The 20,031-nt window shown below is 36.6% G+C and overlaps 3 protein-coding genes across 10 annotated transcripts; 1 reads left to right on the forward strand and 2 right to left on the reverse strand.

Moving 5' to 3' along the window:
• The first annotated feature begins 995 nt into the window (after nt 1–995).
• On the forward strand, nt 996–4,107 carry LOC132189951 (protein AGENET DOMAIN (AGD)-CONTAINING P1). The gene is made up of 3 exons (XM_059604808.2): nt 996–1,513; nt 2,808–3,260; nt 3,872–4,107. The coding sequence occupies exons 1-3, from the start codon at nt 1,082–1,084 to the stop codon at nt 3,884–3,886; spliced, it is 900 nt and encodes a 299-aa protein (XP_059460791.2). The 5' UTR covers nt 996–1,081; the 3' UTR covers nt 3,887–4,107.
• Nucleotides 4,108–5,678: 1,571 nt separating this feature from the next.
• On the reverse strand, nt 5,679–8,711 carry LOC132190457 (large ribosomal subunit protein eL13z). 2 transcript variants are annotated; one of them, XM_059605445.2, is made up of 5 exons: nt 8,604–8,711; nt 7,414–7,529; nt 7,109–7,242; nt 6,240–6,398; nt 5,679–6,157 (listed from the first exon to the last, which is right to left on the reverse strand). In XM_059605445.2, the coding sequence occupies exons 2-5, from the start codon at nt 7,520–7,522 to the stop codon at nt 5,936–5,938; spliced, it is 624 nt and encodes a 207-aa protein (XP_059461428.1). In that variant the 5' UTR covers nt 7,523–7,529; nt 8,604–8,711; the 3' UTR covers nt 5,679–5,935. The 2 variants fall into 2 exon arrangements, with proteins under 2 accessions (XP_059461428.1, XP_059461429.1); XM_059605446.2 differs by having other exon boundaries at nt 7,414–7,524; nt 8,604–8,708.
• A 2,285-nt stretch (nt 8,712–10,996) lies between these two features.
• EMB1270 (Pentatricopeptide repeat (PPR) superfamily protein) lies at nt 10,997–19,458 on the reverse strand. Of its 7 annotated transcripts, none has more exons than XR_015909096.1 (5): nt 15,725–19,452; nt 15,448–15,648; nt 15,052–15,142; nt 12,162–12,960; nt 10,997–11,225 (listed from the first exon to the last, which is right to left on the reverse strand). XR_015909096.1 is itself a non-coding variant. In XM_088510442.1 (4 exons), exons 1-4 carry the CDS (start codon nt 19,375–19,377, stop codon nt 12,397–12,399), a joined length of 4,509 nt encoding a protein of 1,502 aa, XP_088366568.1. In that variant the 5' UTR covers nt 19,378–19,452; the 3' UTR covers nt 11,252–12,396. The 7 variants fall into 7 exon arrangements, 4 of the variants coding, with proteins under 4 accessions (XP_088366568.1, XP_059459805.2, XP_059459807.2 ...); XR_015909095.1 differs by lacking the exon at nt 10,997–11,225 and adding an exon at nt 11,252–11,693; XR_015909094.1 differs by lacking the exon at nt 10,997–11,225 and adding an exon at nt 11,252–11,890.
• Nucleotides 19,459–20,031: the final 573 nt, after the last annotated feature.

The raw sequence follows: 20,031 nt of genomic DNA on the forward strand, positions 1-20,031 counted from the left end.
CTAAAAATATACATATATTTTAACATTTAGAATAGTTATTCTTTCATGGGCCATGAACTCCACTCCAATTTTCTTCTATTTCCAATAATTTTTTCTTTTCTTTTCTTAATGTAATATTCATTCCGCATACCAAACGTAACACATATACTCAACACCCACACTTATTGTTCTCCCATCAGTGCTAGTATCTCAATTTCCTTATGAAAATTTGATATAATATTAATCTCCAAGAACTGTCATACGACTATGATAATGTGACAATAAATATTAGTTATTAAATTTTTTTTTTTTATAAATCAAATGTCGATTTTCACTGTCACATCATCATAGTTAGGGGTGCTCAAACAGTTATAATAGGCGGTTATTGGCTATAACCACAACCGCAACTGCCTAGGCGGTTAGTAGTTATTTTATAACCGGCGGTTAGCGGTTATTCAATCTAATAACCGGCGGTTTTATAACCGTTTTTTTTATATGGACTTTTAGCTTTTTAAGTGTTTTGGGCATTTAATTGACCTATTTTTTGAGCTTATTTTATGGGCTTATTTTAAGGGTTTAAGGACAAAATGTTCCAAAAAAAGATAGGAAAAAAAATGCTGTTTTTTGGGCCAACCAATATTTTTGAATAAGGCTTAGCCGAAAACATCACATACCATATTATATATATCACATACAAAGTTATAAATAGCTCAAATCCATTAATCCAAATACAAATGAAAAAATTAATATATTTTATCAATATAAAATATTTAATATATATTTATATTATTATATATAAATGAAGGTGGTTAGTGGTTAGCGGTTAGTACCGCCCGTTTGAACAGCCTATAGTCATAGTTGTATGACAGTCATATGAGATGAGAGTCTAATAGAATTACTATTTAAAAAAAAAAAAAAAAAGCTAGTTTTAATCAACTTTGCCACGTCAGCAAGTCGGCCGGATCAAAAGCTACTGAGTCCTCATGAATCCAGTATTTGTTCTTATTCCTCACCGACTTACCGTACGTATAAATTCTTCTCCCTCTTCCAATTCAAAACCCTGTAAACAGAACAAGGACCTAAAACCCTAAAACCCCCTTCAATGGCTTTAAGAAAGCCGAACCTGGCTCATCACTCTTGCTTTAAGATAGGAGACGAGGTCGAGGTCACCAGTTCGGACCACAGCCTTCGCGGCACGCTGTTCCCCGCAAAAATTATAGCCCGGCTCTGCAAAACCGATAAGGTCGTAGTTGAATACAAAAGCGTAGAGGCCACCAATGTACCCTTGAGGGAATCCGTTGACATGGTGCTACTAAGGCCCTTGCCTCCACCGGAAAACGATCACAGGTTCGATTTTGGCGACGAGGTGGACGCGTTTTTTAGTGGCGGATGGTGGGAGGGAGTAATCACTCAAGTAGCTGAGGGTCCGGCGTACTGGGTTTACTTTAGGTTTTCGAAACAGGAGTTTTATTTTCAACCTTCGGAGCTGCGGCCTCACCGTGAGTGGGTCAATGGAACTTGGCTCCCATCTAGGGTAAGAATATTTTTTTTAATGATTTTTTGTTTCTGGGTTTTTCTTTAAATCTAAAATTGCTTTATTTTCAACAGTCACAAGGATTTGGAAAATATTTGAAGGAAAAACCCACAATAATATTTACTAAATTGGCGAAATATGTATTGTAGAGTGTTTGTTGTTTAAATTACTGAGTTTTGGGTATTGTTTCTTGGACTCATTGCGGGGTATAGTTGGTTATACTATAAACGTTAACACTAGACAGACCAGACCTTATGATGTACACGCAATAATTACGAAGAACATGAAAGCATTATATCATACTCTGAGGACGGGTTATCAATGGTAAATTGAAACTTGAATTGTATTGGCTGGCGTGAATAAAAATTAGATGATATTGTTTAAACCCTAAATAGCGTATATGTGATCTAGCGGAATGCATACATAGGCATATCCATCAAAGATAAAAATTTAGATGGAAGGGTTTTTGTATCCATTTTTTGCAAGGGTCATAGTTCATGTATCACAGTTGCAAGTTGGGCTTGTTGCTGTATTCACGACATTCTTTTGAAATTCTCAAATTTTGTCTTATAGCAGAAGTAAAGGATTTTTTTTTTTTTTTTGGCTATATGGGCATTTAAAATGATTTAAAAAAAAATATTTTTCTTTATTTAGTAACAAGACATGAAAGCTATATATGCCTTTCATAACCCTAAGTAAGACACGCACATTTGTAACTTTTGAAGTCCTCGTTATTAGAAAATCTATTCTTTTTTTTTTTTTTTTTTTTTTTGGTTTTTTGTAAGTAGAAAAATCTATTCTTCATTCTGGGCATAGACGTACTATGCATCTCAGAAAATCTTAGCCCAGGCTAGGGAGAAAGGTGATATTTGTCAATTAACATAAATTTGGAGAATTCATTATTTAGTTTTTTTGAAAGTAGTTAGAAGATAAGGAGAGCAAGCAAAGTAAAAATGAACAGAATGTGTAAAGTAGGCAAGAATAATTTTGAAACTTGTGTTTAAGATGGAATGCATTTTGGGGAACCTTTTGTTCTTTCCTAAAATGCAACAATGCTGTTTGCTGTTTAACTCTGTTTCAGGAAATAATGCTTCTTGGAGACCTTGTTTCTTCTTTCTTATACTATATAGTTTAACCTTGTAACCCCTTGATAAGTATACAGAGACTACAATCTTTTCAAATTAAATGTTTTGTAGTAGTCATTGCAGATTTTCATTTTCGTTAACCTTTTTTTTCCCCTGTTTCGTGGTTTCCTCTTTCTTACATGCTCAATCTTCTCAAAACTGGGCTGCAGGAATTGTCACTTAAAACAGAAGCAAATTCAAGCAAAGCAAGGATGAATAAGTTTAGTGAAGGAACAGCAGTAGAGGTAAGCAGTGACGAAGATGGATTTCAAGGTGCTTGGTTTGCTGCAACAATTGTCAGTGCTATAGGACAGGACAAATACTTCATTGAGTACAAGAGCCTGAGAACAGATGATGACATGGACTTTTTGAGAGAAGAGGTTGATATACAGCACATAAGGCCTCGTCCTCCTGATGCTGTCATGATTGATAGTTTCAATCTGAAAGAAGAAGTTGATGCATTTTGCAATGATGGGTGGTGGGAGGGTGTGATTTCCAAGGTTGTTAAGGGCTTACGGTACAGAGTTTACTTCAAAGGCACAAATGATGAAGCAGAGTTTCAGCACTCTGACCTAAGACCACGTCAAGATTGGATAGATGGAACTTGGGTCAGGGCTTCTCAGGTATATGGCTTTTGTATACCTTTAAAAAATTTATCAGTGAATTTTATTTCCTTTTTTCCTTTGTCATGCTGTTGTAGAGTTTGTTTGGGTAGGTGGAAACTTGGTTTGTCAATTGTTAAGTGATTAATAATTTCCTTTGAAGTCACAAGAGGTTGCTCAAAACTTGGTTTAGAAAAGGCGCTGGAATTAAATTGAGAATAGCTGTGAAAGTTTCCAAATTTTGTCGAAATTTTGTTTAACAAAACTTAGAATTTTATTCGTTTGGAGGCCATAATAAGAGAAAATTAAAGGTTCTGCTTAACTTGGGCAATTCAGACAATTTTCTAGAACAAGAAAAAGATTGTCTTCAACTGCTCCAGCTCCGCTCTGCTCCATCGTTACAGCTATTCAGTGATTTGAAAAAAAAAATTCAGACCTGCCAATATGGATAAGCAAATGCGCAAGGAAACTGAAAGTATAACATGGCATAGAGTTGAATTGCACTGGCAATCATTTACTTTATTTTTCCAATGTGTATGATAGTAATTACTATCACAAAATTTCCCTTCTTGATTTTGATACTTGTTTTTGCAGATCCTTCTTATGATTTACTAACTTGGGACCTTTTTCAGGCCTTGAAGTTCTGATTCATCCAAGCAGGATCATATAATGTTAGTGGGAAAACAGGCGCATTCATCTTCACATTCATTGCAGCTCGCATTCCATACGGAGGTGCTGTTTAATGTGAGTGGTACAGATTTGTTGATCAAGAAATCAAAATGTCCCTAGGTGTTTGGCTAACAATTGTAAATGCGGTGGTTGTTTTATCAAGAAATAAAAATGGTTTACTTTGCCTTTTGTATTCTTTTATGCACGTGCTTTAACATTTATAATTATGAAGAGTGAAAATAACGGTTGCCTCTCCGTATGAAAAAGAGTGTGCAACATCTTTTGATCTTGTTGAACATAAAATTGGTTCACTCTTCTCCTGTGTACTCTCTATGCCCTTTACTGTTCGTTTTTAATAATTATTTATTACCTATAAAAACAAATTTGTTCACATCCGACGGAACCTTATTATGATATCTTTATACATCAACCTTGGTGAGTCTTTTGGCATCCAAGAAGAGAGGTATTTGGCTCTTAGAACAGGTCATATTTCTTCTCTTTTCCTAGTCGATTTGGCCTAGAACAGAGACTTTTATTTCAGTCCAAGTGTTGTATTGGATGAGTAGCAGTTCTAACCCGTTCATTTAGAAGGAACTTTCAATTTCCAATAATTAGCAAGGCTATCTGATCAAATTGTCTGTCAATGGCAAAAAGGATTGCATACCATTGGCCTTGCTTACTTGTTCTTGCCTGATAGTTGTTAAACTTTAGATTTTAGATGCTGAATAAGTAGATTAAATTCCAAGAAATACAGGAATCCTAGTCTGTAACAAGACAGCTGACAGACCAATAGGCATCTTCACAGTATTAGATCAATCACTAGCAGTGTCTCCATGCTTGCTGGGCTTTGTCGCAACTCCAATGATACTCCATACTCCATAGTTTGAATAGAAAAGGGCAGCTATGTGATCATGTTATGAGAGAAGCAAAAGCGGCTCTTTTGGCTATCCTGAGTGGTGCAGCAAAATTTACAGCAATTTAGCAAAATAAATAAAATAAAAAGAGAAGAAATGCAAAGCCTAAGAAAGATACAAAATTGTTTAATGAAAATGCTGGTTACCTAGCGGAGGATTTTCTCCATTCCATTTTGGATCGAAGAATCTTTTTAGAGAGATCTTGAGGCCATAAATAAGACATTTGTCTTATTAATAAAAATATATATATTAAAAATAATAAAAAAACAAAATTAAAAAAAATTACAAAAAAAAAAATTTTGGCACTTAGGGGTGGCTGGTCCACCCCCAAGAAGCCACCCCCAAGGGCCTGTATGGGGTGGCCGGAGCAACCCCATGGCCCTTGGCCAAATCTTTTTTTTTTTTTTTATTTGGCCTTTATGGTGGTCCAACCACCCATTAAGTTTTTTATTATTACTTTTTTATTATTTTTAAAATATATATAATATATTTTTTTTTTTTTATTAATAAAATAAATGTTCAATTTATTGCCTCAAGATCATCTGAAGATTAAGATCTCTATACAGATTCTGACCATTAAGACTTGAGAGGATCTTGTTGGGTTGTATTTTCTTCCTTATTATTTATTTATTTTTTGGTAAAACCAACATAATTAGAAATGTATCAAGATTTCTGTGGGAAAAATTAACAGGGAACGGGAAAGAAAAACTTGATTGATACTAGGGAGAAACACGGGAAATGCTATTTCACTTTCGTTTCACAGCACTTTAAACACTTCCTCCGTATGAACTCCAAAAATACAGATGCCAAAAGCCTAGACCATGGTTTTTCCAAGTTCATTCTAACAAACAGCAACTGAAAGCACTGAAAGATTATATCGATATAAAAAAAATTCTAAATCTCACAAAATTCTAAATAGTGCAGCACCAAAGTATACTCCTATGAAAGGAAGCATAGTCAAAACAAAACCGAATAGAGGTCAACATAACCATGCCATGAAAATTCATAAATTCAAAGACTTTAGAAAAGCTAGGATTCAGTTTTAACAAGTCCAGGACAAAATGCAAAAAGCCTCTCAACATTAGAAGTAAAGAAGGCTGCTTTATGGACCAACTACTTCTTCTCTTCCTTCTCAGCCTCTGCTGCTTTCTTCATCCTGGCACCAACATGGCGCTGGTTTGTCCGCTCAATGCGGAGTTTGTCATATGCCCTGAATGATTTCATCTCTTCAGTGACCTTCACAAGCTCCACAGATGGCTTCTCGCGTACAATTGGCAAGTATGGGCCTTGGACCTGGGTAGCAGTTGCAAGTTCCTCAGGAGCAGAATCACCAGCCTGCAGCAAAGGTAAGAAAATGATGTCATGCAACAAGCAAATAACCATAGTCCACAATGTATTTCAACCATTTTAAACTAACCTTAAATTTGCGAGCACGCCTTGGGAAGACAACCAACTTGGCCTTGTAAGTCTTCAGCCTCTGCACATTAGCCTGAAGAGTTTCCAGAGAACGATTCCTCCTCCGATGATCAACTGCTATCCCAATAGTTGGTGCAAGTTTCTTGGGAACGTTGGCAGCCTGTTTATGAAGAAAAAAGAGTCGATTACTAAAAGTCGCATTAAAACCCAACGCAAAACAGGAGATGACACAAGCAGATACAATAAACAGAAAGATTACAACAGATTAAAGATAAAACCCATCTTCTAGACAAGAAAGAATATGCATGGGCTTCTCTACATATTAATAGATAACATAAGCAATTCAAAAGCCCAATTTCTAAATCACCAACACAATAGGCTGTGTCAATTGTGAACTTATAAGGGGTATATGTGATAAAAAGAACATAAATAAAATAGAAAGCTAAATGTATACTATACAGCATGACTGAGAAAGAAAAACAGGAAGACAAGGATCCAACCTTTAGTCAAATTCGAGAACAACCATTTGTCCTTCAAAACTATTTTTTGTTTTATCTAAATTGAGAAGCTGAAGGAAACCTACAAACTACAGTATCTAGGCTGTAAAGAATTGCAAGTGAACAAAAAATAATAATAATAATGCGTCCAATCATTAATGAGACCTGTGTACTTAGGTTGCACACTTATTAAAAAAAAAATTAATGAGAGAAAAAATAAAATGTAGTTGTATATAACACAAAAAAAGCTTTTCTAACCTAGTTCAGTAGACAAGAAGCAACGTAATCCAAATAATCCGACCAAATTAGCTAGAAGTCAGCATACAAGAAACAAAACCTTCATATACCATAAAGTTACATAAAAACACCCCACCTTCAACTCTTCTAGAGAAAATCCCCTTCCAGCCCTCACTTTCATGTTATACTTCAATGTTTGCCCATGTACAATGGGACGAAGAGGTCCAGCAGTTGGGCGGGGGAAAATTTTGACGGCCTTCTTCTGGCGAGCTGGTAATGGTTGAACAGAACAAATACATCACTACTCGGTCAAAAATATCTCACCAAAAGGTTTTGCATCAATGGATACGTTGCTCATGTTTACTAGTGTTATCAACCAAAATGTAACAACTCATTACCCAAAAGGGGGCAAATCTAAAAGGAAGAAAATAAGATACTCACCATTTCTTCTTCTGGTTTTCCGGGCTGGTTGATTAAACCATGTCTTTACATAATTCTGCCAGTGTTTCTTGAAGTGCCCATTAGGGATAACATTGTTGTGCTTAACCATTTCTTACCTGCAAAGCCATGGATTGAATGAGAAACAGCCTCAAATTATATGCACATAGTTGTCACTATGAGATTATGAAAACTGAAGCCAGCAAACCACATTTAATGCACCAAAAATATATTTTTGTTTGTGTCCTCTAAAACTCAAAGAAATAATGTTGAATGCATATAAATATCTTTTAGTCTCTGCTTAGACAATTTATATCAGAAATAATATGGTCATTAGAGGGAACAAAAAGGCGAAAACTCAAATTATACTATAACTTACACAACAACAATTTAATTTTAGTGAAAATGCAAAATACTTCTTCAGAAGCTCTTTCAAATGTCAAAGTGCTATTAATTGCGCCAAGTATGCCAAATGCCCAAAACAACAGCATGCTACCACAACAAAAGAAATTCTTACCTATACAAAATACTGAAACACATAATACACTACTAGAAAATAACGGGTTTTGTCAAAATAAGAAGACCAAAAAATCAGAATACTCTTTCCACGTTCGACAAAACACAAGCATTTTCTTCTCTCTTTGTGCCCACAAAAGAAACACCTTACTCACCAGCTCATTGCACTATTTGGGCAAATGAAATATAAATAGGAAGACTCGATTATATGGAACCAGATAAACTAAGCTTTTAGATTCAAAAATAAATTCCTCACCAAAGAGCTCAACTCGTACTTCCTCCCATCGGGTGTGTCTTACTTTCCAATCAAAAAACAATTCATCTTTTTCTTTTACTTAATCCCTTTTTTCTCAGCAACCAGAGAGAGGCTAATCGAAGCAGACAAATCAAGCTTAATCTAAGGAAGCCATACACAGAAGCATCAACGAATTCACAATACAGACAATGATGGCTCTGGAGAGCGTCAAAGCGCAGAGATCTAATAACAGGTCAAATCAAAAAACCAACGTAAACCCATTCGCGGCTGTACCCTCAAATTAGCAGAAAACGAGCCTTTTGCTAAAATTTTCTAAAACCACCAACAGTTTTCTAAGCAACCAAACAGAGAGGCAGAGATAGATAGATAGAAAATTGAACACAGATGATGGCAACGAAAATGAATGAGAAAGTGTGGTGACCTTACAGCGCCGCCGACGAAATGGAGCTGAACCTTTTGTGTGTGTCTCTCTCTAGCTCTGGCGCAAGAAGCTTTGTTTAGGGTTTCTTGGGTTTATATGTGTGAAGGGAGGAAAGCTAGTGAAAACCCTAGCTGCTTTTCTTTCTGGTCTTTTTGTTTCCCGTATTGGCCCAATTGTTTGATGTTCGTTGGGCCGCAGCTTGGGCTTTTTTTTTTTTTTTTTTTTTTTTTTCGCAGCTTGGGTTTAAACTTCTGTTTCCACTTTCTAGTAGTCTAGTAATATGAGTAAGCTTCCTTTTTATTTATTTATTTTTAAATGCTACAATTTATATTTTTATCTTATAATTATCCTATAATGTTGATATAACATTTCAACTAACTCTTAGATGATCTTTTATATATATTAAGGGTTGGTTGGAAATGTCATATTAACATTGTAGAATAAAAATATGTTAAATATTCCAAAATAAGTAGTTCAATCGGCTGAATATCACGATTCACGCCTTATGAAGCGAAGATCACTAGTTCAAATTCCTCTCTTCTTGTGCAGACATGTCAAAAAAAAATGTGTTTGAAGCGAGAGGATCCTATTGTAATTTCTATGGGCTTGTGTTGGTATTAATAGCAGCCATGATTGGGTATTTATTTAGGGCATCAAGGAATGAACTCCTTTTGTGAGAAATCATCATAAAAGCACTGATGTTGGGTTAATAAACAACATTGTTTATTTATTGTATTTATCATCTCGCTTAGGAGAAAAAGCCACCTTTATGCAAGATACACACTTGATGGTCAAAATAAATGATTAGGATCCCCTATAATTTTAAAAAATAGTGCTATCAAATTATTAAATTTTGGTCATTTTAAGGTATCAAAACGTTTAAAAAATGACACATATTAAAAATGTGATATGTTATAGTTGAGAATTGAGTATATTTTTATTAGGTTCTTACTCTCTATATTGTAAAAAAGCTTTAAACCAAAAATTGTCTATTAATTTTATGAAGATTAAACGTCTCTACAAACGTGAAGATGAAGTCTTTTGAGAGGAAAATTATTTTTGGTTATCTCGATAACATGCCACATTTTTAATGGGTAAATTTTTTTAAGCGTTTTGATACCTAAAAAGGGCATAAATTACGTTATTTGAAAATCTACAATTTTAAATAAATTGTAGGGAATCCTGATCCCAAAATAAAACGCAAGTCTATTGAAACGCAATTTTTTTTTGTGTTTTTGGGTTTTGACAAACAGCTGCAGAAGGTTTAAAAAAAATAACAAAATAATTCTTGGGCCAAGGAAAAAAAAAAAACAAAGAAAAAAAAACAGAAAAGAAGACCCCTATGTTAAAAAAAAAAAAGAAAAAAAGAAAAAAAAAAAGTAAGCTACACATTTCCATTCTTTCACTCCCTATCTCACACTCTTAGGTAGCTCCCACTCTCACCATTAGATCAAAATTCAATAATAATCTATTATAAATTGAACGGTGAGAATGTGGGCCACCTAAGGGTTTTGTAAAAACGGAGAGTGAGAATATGTGTAGGATTACTACAAGAGAAATGCTAGAATGCATTAAAATCTCCACATTTGGCCCATCTAAATCCTAGGTGGCAAAGAGCACATGACCCCATATGCATAAAAAACATAATCAGTTATGTGCCACGTAAGCACCAATTATATTGTGACACATGTCACTTATACTAAAAACTAAAAAATAGTTAGTAAAAAATTAATAAATAATTAAAAAAGAAAAGAAATGGACGATGAAGCTGTGGGAAAGAGAAAAAGTTCAAAAGTTTTATACTTTTGAGTATGATTTGCAAAATCTAGACAATTCATTTAAAATAAATGAAATCCCCCAAATTACAGCTATTGCACAGCGTGCAATACCCTAAGCGTTGTACCCGATCTCGATCCATAGTTAAAACTATCCTTTTGCACCTTAATTCTTGTATCCCATATTTTCGTTATTTTGCTAACATTGGGGAGTACATTGACATTGCTTTGATAGTTTGGGAGGTAAATTGTCGTAATTGATAATTTAGAGGATAGATTGTCATTGAAGTGATAGTTTGAAGAGGTTAAGTGGACTTTACCCTTTATTTTATTTTTTATTTGTTCCTTATAGCATACATAACATAAGTTCCAATAATAACAATATTACAAGAATGAAATAAAATATAAAAAAGGCAACCTAAAAAAAAGTCCTTAATGCAGGAAAGCGTTGAAAACGTCTCTTTTAGCATAAATCCATCGATACATGAGGGCATGATTAAACCGACAGTCCGGATTTAATTCTACTAATAATAGCCAACGACAACGTTTAAGCATACTCAAATGACACCGTTTCAAAACAAACCAATGCATCCCATCCCACTTTTTTTTTTCTTTTCTTTTTTTTCCCATATAATATTATTATATGAAAACAGAATAAAAATCTATTCACTCTATCATCTCATCCTCACTCTCCTATAATCAACTCAATGCCAAGCATATTTTGAAATACTCCATGGCAATGAGCTTGAAGCGAAAGCCCTGAACTCCATATACACATATACACAGCAAAAAGCTCAAGCCAAGCTTTAGCCAGGCTTGAGCATGGCCCAATCTTTACCGCCCTGAGCTAAAGGTGCCAGAACTCAGAGTTAGTTCAGCTACAAGCAGCAACTAAATATAGATTTGAATCATTTGATCATATAAGCAAGTTTCATCACTAATTAAACGAGCAAATTACATCAAATTCAGTACATATTCTCCAAGGATATAGTTTTCATCTCATGCAATCCAAGAGTCAGCTTATGTATTGATTCAGAATAGCTATTGTTGTTGCAAATTTTTTTTTTGAAATTCGAAAAATAGTAGTAAAAAGCTCCATAAGGCGATATTTGCCCCTACCAATTCTGAATCGGACAGAGAGAACATATTAACTATTAAGCACCTGCAGCAGCAGGAGAAGAAGATTAAGAAGAGGAGGAGGAGACCAAGTTTGCAAAGAACAAGAAGTTGGGAAGTAGAGCTGGAGCTCGACACATGGAAACTACCATCGCTCACATGTCACCAGCATTCTCGGAGACCTTACTGTTGATTTTCACTGAAAAGGATGCAGATAAATAGGAATCACAAGGGACAGGGCAGTTTTTGTCTTCTTTGTTTCCTCAATGACGGATATAACAGAGAGAGGTCTTCTACTTGGGTTAACAAAATAAGACAGTTCAAAAAGTAATTTTTTTTTCTTTCCTTTCTTCTTCAGGATAAGTAGGGGGTATTAGAAATGAAAATGGGCACAACCTGTTAGCATGAGAAGAATCCAAAGAGAAGGCAATATAAGAAAAGCTAATTTATAAAATCTTAAAAACCCAAAAAGCAGAAAATGAAGAAAAACTTCCAAATAACTTTTTGCAAGAAATAAAAGTGAGACCTCTTTGCTTCTTAAATTTCCTTGCTTCAAGGAAGTTTAATCGCATGTAATAGCGTTGAACGAAGATAAAAGGAAAATATCAAGAGAAAGTGCAAAACGACATGGTAAAAGATTTCAAGAAACAAATTCAAAACCAAGTACCTTACACTAGAATCTGAGCGTTGATGATGATCTGCATGGAATAAGAGGTGACAGCATGCTGAGGCATAAACTGAGCATAATACCAATCTTCTACCACTTGCTCTAGGAGTGGTAGTGCAAATTGGTATCCAAGGAGGCCACAACTTGCTGATTCCATTCAAAATATCAGTGAAATGGAAGTAGGAATAATTTTTAAAAATAAAGATAGTCATGCCATCCGTTTCATTTGGCAACTCTATTTCCAAGCTTGTTTTTCCAATCCAATCTCTGCAACGTTGGACGGCAGAGTTCTCCCAATATATTTCCTATTTCTAGACTTCTTGGTTTTCTTATCTCTCCCAAGCTCAACCTTTTTCTTCATTTTTTCCAACTTCTCTTTCCCCCCTTCGATGTCAGCTTGAATGGCTTTCTCTCTTCTATCATCCGATAGCAAAGCCAATCTGGCAAACTTCTTGGGCCTCACTAGTCCAAGTTTCTCAGTTATGTCCTTGAATGCAGGAACAAGTCCACGTCTAATGAAGCATCCTTCAATGAGTTGCATTGAGTTTGATTCAGGGAGAGATGGGGCATCTTTCAACTCAAGATCAAAGCAAAATGGGGAGTCCTTTAACCACATTCTAAGGGAGTGTGCCTTAGCTACAAGAAGCCCACTTCTTGTTCTACAAGGCAGAAAAGGGGATCCCATCTCCCAAAGGCAAGCCTTCAATGTGCTATTAAGGGAAACCATGTTATACTCTGATGTCCCTGTTATCAGAACAACTGATTTTGGAGACTCTGGATAACCCTGCAATGATGCGTCCTGCCATAATATAGGAACCCTTATGTTAGAGACAATAATAATAATAATTGTCTTCTGAAAAGTCCAGTGACACTAATGGCTCTTATAGCTGACCCAGAAATTAGAATAAACTTATCCTCTGTCAATTACATGTTCAGATCTTGATCATTTGGGTGCGCATGGGTTCGTGCATGTGCACGAATGTGCAATTGTGCAGGAGCGCTTGAATTTATGCAGGTATAGATGTACAGACTAGTGCAAGATTACATCTTTTACATACTAACCAACATTGGGTTAAAACTTCTATTTCCCAAAGATGTAGATGTAATGTTTTATGCTTTTGCTATTCTAACAAAATCATGTTGAATTGTGAAATTGCTTGTATAAGGCCAGGGCCCCCGCTTTTTTTGTCCTTTTGCTCCCCCTCCCCCCCTTTCTCTTGGTGCTTAACCAGGATACTACACTACAACTGTTTTATTTATTTATTTATTTTTTTCCTTTTTAATTCAAAGAAATGCAAGAATGAAGTATTCATGACTGCTCTTTGTCTTTCTTTCTTTTTGGGCCCTTTCGGTGGGAGGGCCCGGAGGGGTGTGTGGGAGACAAAAAATGGATCGCAATAAATCTAAAATTAATGAAAAGAAATGAGTTCTGGTTGATTCTTTGTATTTCTGTAGCGATTCCATTAAGATTCTGTATTGTAATTAATCCAAAGTCGGTGAAAGAACAAGAGCTGGCTCCTATTCAGTTGGCTGGTAATCCCAAAAAAGTAACATATTTAACCACAGAAATATTGATTGGGAAACTAAAAATTTGAAAAAAATTAGTGGAACGCATGTATTCAGTTTCATAAGATGCATCTAAGTCATGTATTATGGATTTCTTTAGATCCTCCATTTCTTTTCCACATTTCATAGTGTTAAGTCACTACTTATCCTAAAAGCTTAAACTAATAGGAATAGGTGAATTTAATCATTTAATCAACACTTAAACACTCATTTTCATGTGTGGGCTCAAACTCCCTTTTAATTGATGAGATCCAACATGTGGAATACTTAATTGAAATAGGGGTAAATGACAAAGTCAAGGTTTGAACACATGACCAATGACTATGATACCATATTAAACTACCACTTATCCTAAAAGATTAAACTAATAGGAAGAGGTAAATTTAATCATTTAATCAACACTTTAACACATAGAATTTTACTAAATTTCATTGGAGAGAATCATCAAAATCAAGATGATGTGCAACTTATGGTAGACTCGATCTCCTTTGCATCTTGTCTCAAGCTGAAATAGACAAAAATTTGAAAGGGAGTTGAATTGGCCTGAGAGCATTCAATGAAGAAAATCTAAAGCTAAGATCCAAGATGCTAAACATTCACATGCTACTATTATTTCTCTTTTTATAAGTAATTTAATCTCATTGAAAAGCGCCAAGGGACGCAACCCTAATACACAGAAAGTATACAAGAGAATCATCTATTCAGTAGAAAATGAACAAAGGTTCAAAAGGTCAGAAATTAACCCCCCCAAAAATAAAAAAATAAAAAAAAAATATTCTAGTGACATGCTACAAGTGGCCGACATAGGATTCAGAGAAGAATATATGTGGCTGACCCTGATTCAATGAAGAGGATTCATTTTTCTTTTATAATCAGAGACTTCTATTGAAGAGGATTCATAAAACCAGACTCTACTTAATTGGAACTAAGGCTTACTTGAGTTTAGTTAAGATGGGTTGAGTTGATACTGGTGAAATTCTAAAAGTTCCAGTACTCGTTGAAGGACAAAGATGTTTACTTTGTGGAATTCAGAAGTTCAAAAGACATTATCATAATTAAAGATATTCTGAAAAAGAGGGTGTTGAAGCTCAAGATTTGAGTTAATATCATAGCTCCTTAAAGCTGCTGAAGCATTCCTGATCTCGTAGGAAAAACAGCAACAGCAGCATGATGATGCTGGTGATGGCGAGTTATCCAGAAAAACACAGTAGCAGTAATAATGAAAACAGTATAAAAGCATTCTTAACAATGGCCATAAAGATGTATTCTAAACTTTTAACATGCAGCCCCAACAGTGATAGAAACAAAACAGAGGAGAGCTTGCCTGCATATGGTCAAGCCACAAAGTAAGACCAATAAGAGCTGAACCAGCAGACAACTTTCTAAAATCAGCCCCCCAGTCCTTGTCAGCTACTCTGCATTTGACCACCTAAGAGGTATAAGTGAACCAATAGAAACTAGGGGATGCAGACATGCATATATTTAGATAAAAGAAAGTAATCCTTTCATAGGATATGAAATGAATTAATTTTCACTTCACCCAAAGAGGAATGGCTCTTTCAGACAACAAATTTTTTCATTCACTTCTGCATATCCAGCTCCTTCCCAGTTAATTGGTTACTCCCAAGCTACTCAAACATTTCTTGGCAAAAACCAGTTTATAAACTAGATGAACAATAACAATAATAGATAGCTCAGAACTAGATTTCATAGCACCTACCTGAACACATCATGGTGATAAATGTTCCTCTTGATCGCCAATTGGAAAACCCATGAGGCAGTAGCCCGGAGTTCAAATGCCCACAACAGATCCCCCAAGGCATTGACAAAATTAAAGGCTGCATTGTCTTCCATAGGTCCTAGTTTCTCTAGACAATGGTCTACCTCCAAAACTTGTGACTTGGATTTTTCTGTCAGAAGCCTACAATACAAGATTCACGTAGAAACAGATTAACATGACAACAAAAATCATCAACATTTGACAAACTAATGACTACCTAATAGGAAGATCAAACCCAGCATCCCGGAGTGCATTTAAGAGGATAAGAGCTTCACTTGTGTGCTCACACAAACTTGCAGCCCTAATAAAGCATGTCCATATTCTATGATCTGGCTCCATATCAACTTCCTTCATCTCCGTGAGCTTTTGGATTCCAGCATTATAATCTCCATTCTTGAGATACGCATCAATAACTGAACTATATGGTAGTGTATCAAGATTTAAGCCAGTTGCTTTCAAATTATTAAGCACTTTTTCAGCTTCTTCGGGCTGTCCAGAGCTGCCATAAGAAACCATAAGCAGGTGCATTGTAGCAATTGTGGGTTCTACTCCTGCCTCTTTCATCATGCCCAGTAGTTTTTCTGCTTTGGAATGATTTCCAGAATCTCTAAACATTTTCATCATTAGATGAAAAAAGGAGCGGTCTAATTTACATCCATTTGATCTCAACTCTTCAAAAAGTTCCTCAGCTTGTTCCAACATCTGCTGCTTACCAAATGCTGCAATCATGCTTTTGTAAGTGTCCAACTTAGGTTCCAGACCCAGCCTTCTCATTTCAAGCATCAGCGACAAGCCTTCTTCCGCTCTACGATCCCTGCAGTACATTATGATCAAAGTATTGTAAGTGTCCTCATCTGGATTAATGCCAGCTTCTTGGATTTGCTGGAACACTTGAGCAGTCTTCTTGAAATCCTCAATTCCAGCATATAGCTTGAGAATAGAATTCCATATCGAAAGATCAGGTTTAAATCCTGCCTCTTCCATTTCAAATAACATGGCTTCGACATCCCTTGCTCGTTTTCCCTTACACAATAACCCAATCATAATCCTGTAAAGATGCATGGTGGGAAAATAACCAGCAGCCTTCATTCCATGGTATATTTTCTTCACCTCAAAAATGTCTCCGGCATTAGTGAATGCTTCAAGCATCAACAGAATAGAACTTTTGCTTATCTTAAAACCCATATCTTGCAACTCCTGGATTACCACATAAAGCTCGTTTAATCTCCCATCGACAATTAAAGCTTGCAATAGACCATTTATGGAATCTACAGTTGGGGAAGGGCCATCTCTCATCATTGTATTAAAAATAGCCCGGGCTCGTTCATAGCAACCATTTGCAGCATAAGCTTGTATTAAGGCATTCCAAACCTTCCTATCCACTGTTGTACATTTTTGCCTGAGATTTCCCACCAAGCTTTCCGATTTCTGCCAGAGCTTCAATTTCCCATATGCCTCAATAACATCAACATATATTGAGACACTGTCAAACAAAATGCCTTTCTTTTCTGCTTGATCAACCAAATGGTGGGCTGTCTCAGGGAAGCCCATTTTACAATATATGAGCACCATACTTTGGTAAATATATTTAGAAGGTTCGACACCAAAGAATATCATGTCAGAGAAGACTTGAGAAGCTTCGCCAAAGAGTTCATTTTCTTCACAGCCTTGAATCAGGGTTTCATAAAGGGTAGAACTTCCGCTAAATGAACCAAATCCCCTAGCATTACTAAATTCCACCAATGCAGCATCCAGTTGGTGAGCCTTGCACAGTAGGACAACCAGTGCTTCAGTCAACAGTTGCCTTGAGCTAGGAGCACGTTCTCTCAAGAATTCAAGCAATTCACGTGCTTCTAAGTGCCTGCCAGACAAGCTGTACGAACTCAAGATAGATAATAAACTATCACGGTCCAGTTCATAGCCATTGCTGATGGCCAATCTCAACATTTTTGCAGCATGGTCATAGCATCCCCCCTTAACTAGAATAGAAGAAATAACTTGTGGATTCAGACCGCATATCTCTTCCATATCTCTGATCACTTTTTCAATACCTTCCAATTTGTTTTCCCTCACAAGCACTCGGAGCATGACCTCATAAAGAGCATGATCCGGCATAAAGCCATCAAAAACCATTTTCTGATACAGCACCATGGCCTTCTTTGTCTCATTGAATCGCAGAAAGATATCCAACATAACTGAGTACGCTAGAAGATCAGGTCTAATCCCAGACCTAAGCATGCAATCAAACGTCTCTTCAGCCTCTACTAGCTTCCCAACTTTGGCATACCCACAAATTAAAGCACTATAAGTCCGCAAAGTGGGTTTTACCCTAGCATCCAACATCTCTGACATCACATTGGCAGCTTCCACTATCTTACTTGCTTTCCCAAGTGAATCAATCAAAACAGTGTATGTAATCGCATCAGGATTTCGGCCTGCCAATTTCATGTCCTTGTAAAGCTGTAATGCTAAATCATGTTGGCCCTGCTTCCCATACATGTGTATAAGAGTATTGTACGTCATCTCATCTTTACCAAATCCCATTTTCACCTTTTCTTCACAAATCTCCTTCACCTTCTCTACATTTCCCTCTCTTGCAAAAGCATATAACAAAGAATTATACGTCACTGCATCAGGGAAAAATCCTTTTGACTCCAAATCCTTAAAGAGCTCCTCAGCTTTGCTAGACAGTCCACATCTCCCATACACCGAAATCATGGCATTATAAGTCCATAAATCAGGCTGACAATTATGCACCTCCATATCAATGTAAACCTTCGTAGCCTCCTCCAAATTCGATTCACGTGAACAAGCACTAATAAGAGTATTGTAAGTTATTATATCCGGCCTAAGCCCTGATCTCCTCACTTCATTCAAAAGTTCAATAGCCAAATTTGGTACCATAGCACCCGCCTTCAAACGGGCATTTATCAAAGTATTAAAACTCACGAGGTCTGGCTCGCACCCTCTTTCGCGTATTGTATCAAGCAGTTGTTGGACCTTATCAAACCGGCCATTCCGCGCATACACACCCATCATGGCATTGAAAACTTGGACCGTATTACCCTCTGCCGGCTCCGCCCGGGTGAATATTTCCACGGCTAAGGCTTCTTGATTGGCCTTGCCAAGAATTGACAGGATAGTGGCAAGCATCCTCGCATTCGGGGAGTACCAGTGCCGCAAATTCAACCACTCGTAAACCTCCAACGCGCGTTGCCAGCTCGATTGGCCGACCCATTTCACCACAAAGCAATAATCGGTGGGAGTCATCTGAACCTTCTTTTCGTCTAACACATCAGCCACAAACTCCTCCGGTTTCAATCCTAAAATCCTATCTGTCAAGAATTTCACTCTCTCCCTCCAATCTTTGGCTCTCTTGAGAGCCAGTTTTGTCATTTTCTTAGCCTTAGTCTTGCTAGGCCTCCCCAACACTTGTTGGGTTTCATCATTAACATTCATATGCAAAGATTCCGCACCATCCCCCTCCCGGGTTTCCTCTTTGGCCCCAGAATCCGAGGCTTTTAGCGAAAAACCGACATCCTCTACAACATGGGTTGGAGGAGGAGATGCAACTGTGAACTGGGTCTGGGAGGATGGATAAGTCTCGGTGAGTTTTAGGTGAGGCCATCTCACGGATGGCGAGGCTCTGCTATATTTAAACTTCTGAGTATTATTGTTGTTGTTAACATTCACTTGGTCAGAAGAATTGCTTGTAGTGGCAGTAGTCGCAGCAGAAGTCGCAGAATTGGAAAAGCAAGAAGAAGGGGTGGTTGTACATTTGCATTTGCATACCTTCGATGAAGAAGAAGAGTCTGCTGAGTGTAGTATCAAGGGTGATGAGGTAAAGCCCAGCATCCCTGTACAAGCCATGGCCTCGGTCAGCTCATGTGGTTGGGTTAACCTGTGGAAGCTTGTGGAAGATATATTAGTAGTGTACTAGTGTTTGTTTTGTCTACGATTCGACCCCAAGGAGACTGAAGCAAATTGGACTTCGGGTCAAGTTGTATAGGCGGGTTTAATAGCATTTAGTTACAATATCCTCAGCACTTAAAAACAAAAAATAAAAAATAAAAGTTATAATATCCTCAGCAATTGTTTTAGTCACATTTCCCTATTTTAATCGACTCGTTTGAAATACCCTGTCAACTTAATATTTTGTCTATCAACTTTTACTAGTTCATTTAAATTTTGTTATTAGTAATTTCTTTCTCCCTCACGTTTTCAACCCATCAACACAAAATCCCCCAAAAAAAAACTCAACAATTGTTCGAATCGGTCATGTAGGTGTCGATCAGGGTGTCCTTGTGGTTGTCGAGCTGAGGCCGATGGGATTTGGAGATGCGGCCGAAGAGTTGGAAGGTGGGGTTGCTTTGGATAGTGAGCACATAGGAACAGAATTCTTTCCCGTCTATAATGGACTGGAGAATATATAGTTCATGGCTAGGATTTCATCTCAGAAATCCTATAGCCACAAATGAGACACATATTCCACTAATAAAAATAATAATAAAATATTATTTTAAA

Source organism: Corylus avellana, chromosome 9, assembly GCF_965113065.1.
Source record: "Corylus avellana chromosome 9, dhCorAvel1.hap1.2, whole genome shotgun sequence".
Lineage (NCBI taxonomy): Eukaryota > Viridiplantae > Streptophyta > Magnoliopsida > Fagales > Betulaceae > Corylus > Corylus avellana.

What these genes read in the sequence shown, in the direction of transcription:
- LOC132189951 (XM_059604808.2), top strand. Translation starts at nt 1,082, where the DNA reads ATGGCTTTAAGAAAGCCGAACCTGGCTCATCACTCTTGCTTTAAGATA. An exon ending in GAACTTGGCTCCCATCTAGG is followed by an intron (nt 1,514 to 2,807) that starts GTAAGAATATTT and finishes ACTGGGCTGCAG; the next exon opens with GAATTGTCACTTAAAACAGA.
- LOC132190457 (XM_059605445.2), bottom strand. Translation starts at nt 7,522, where the DNA reads ATGGTTAAGCACAACAATGTTATCCCTAATGGGCACTTCAAGAAACAC. An exon ending in TTTCTCTAGAAGAGTTGAAG is followed by an intron (nt 6,399 to 7,108) that starts GTGGGGTGTTTT and finishes CTTCATAAACAG; the next exon opens with GCTGCCAACGTTCCCAAGAA. An exon ending in GGCGTGCTCGCAAATTTAAG is followed by an intron (nt 6,158 to 6,239) that starts GTTAGTTTAAAA and finishes CCTTTGCTGCAG; the next exon opens with GCTGGTGATTCTGCTCCTGA.
- EMB1270 (XM_088510442.1), bottom strand. Translation starts at nt 19,377, where the DNA reads ATGGCTTGTACAGGGATGCTGGGCTTTACCTCATCACCCTTGATACTA. An exon ending in TATCACCATGATGTGTTCAG is followed by an intron (nt 15,143 to 15,447) that starts GTAGGTGCTATG and finishes GGTCAAATGCAG; the next exon opens with AGTAGCTGACAAGGACTGGG. An exon ending in TGTGGCTTGACCATATGCAG is followed by an intron (nt 12,961 to 15,051) that starts GCAAGCTCTCCT and finishes ATATTATGGCAG; the next exon opens with GACGCATCATTGCAGGGTTA.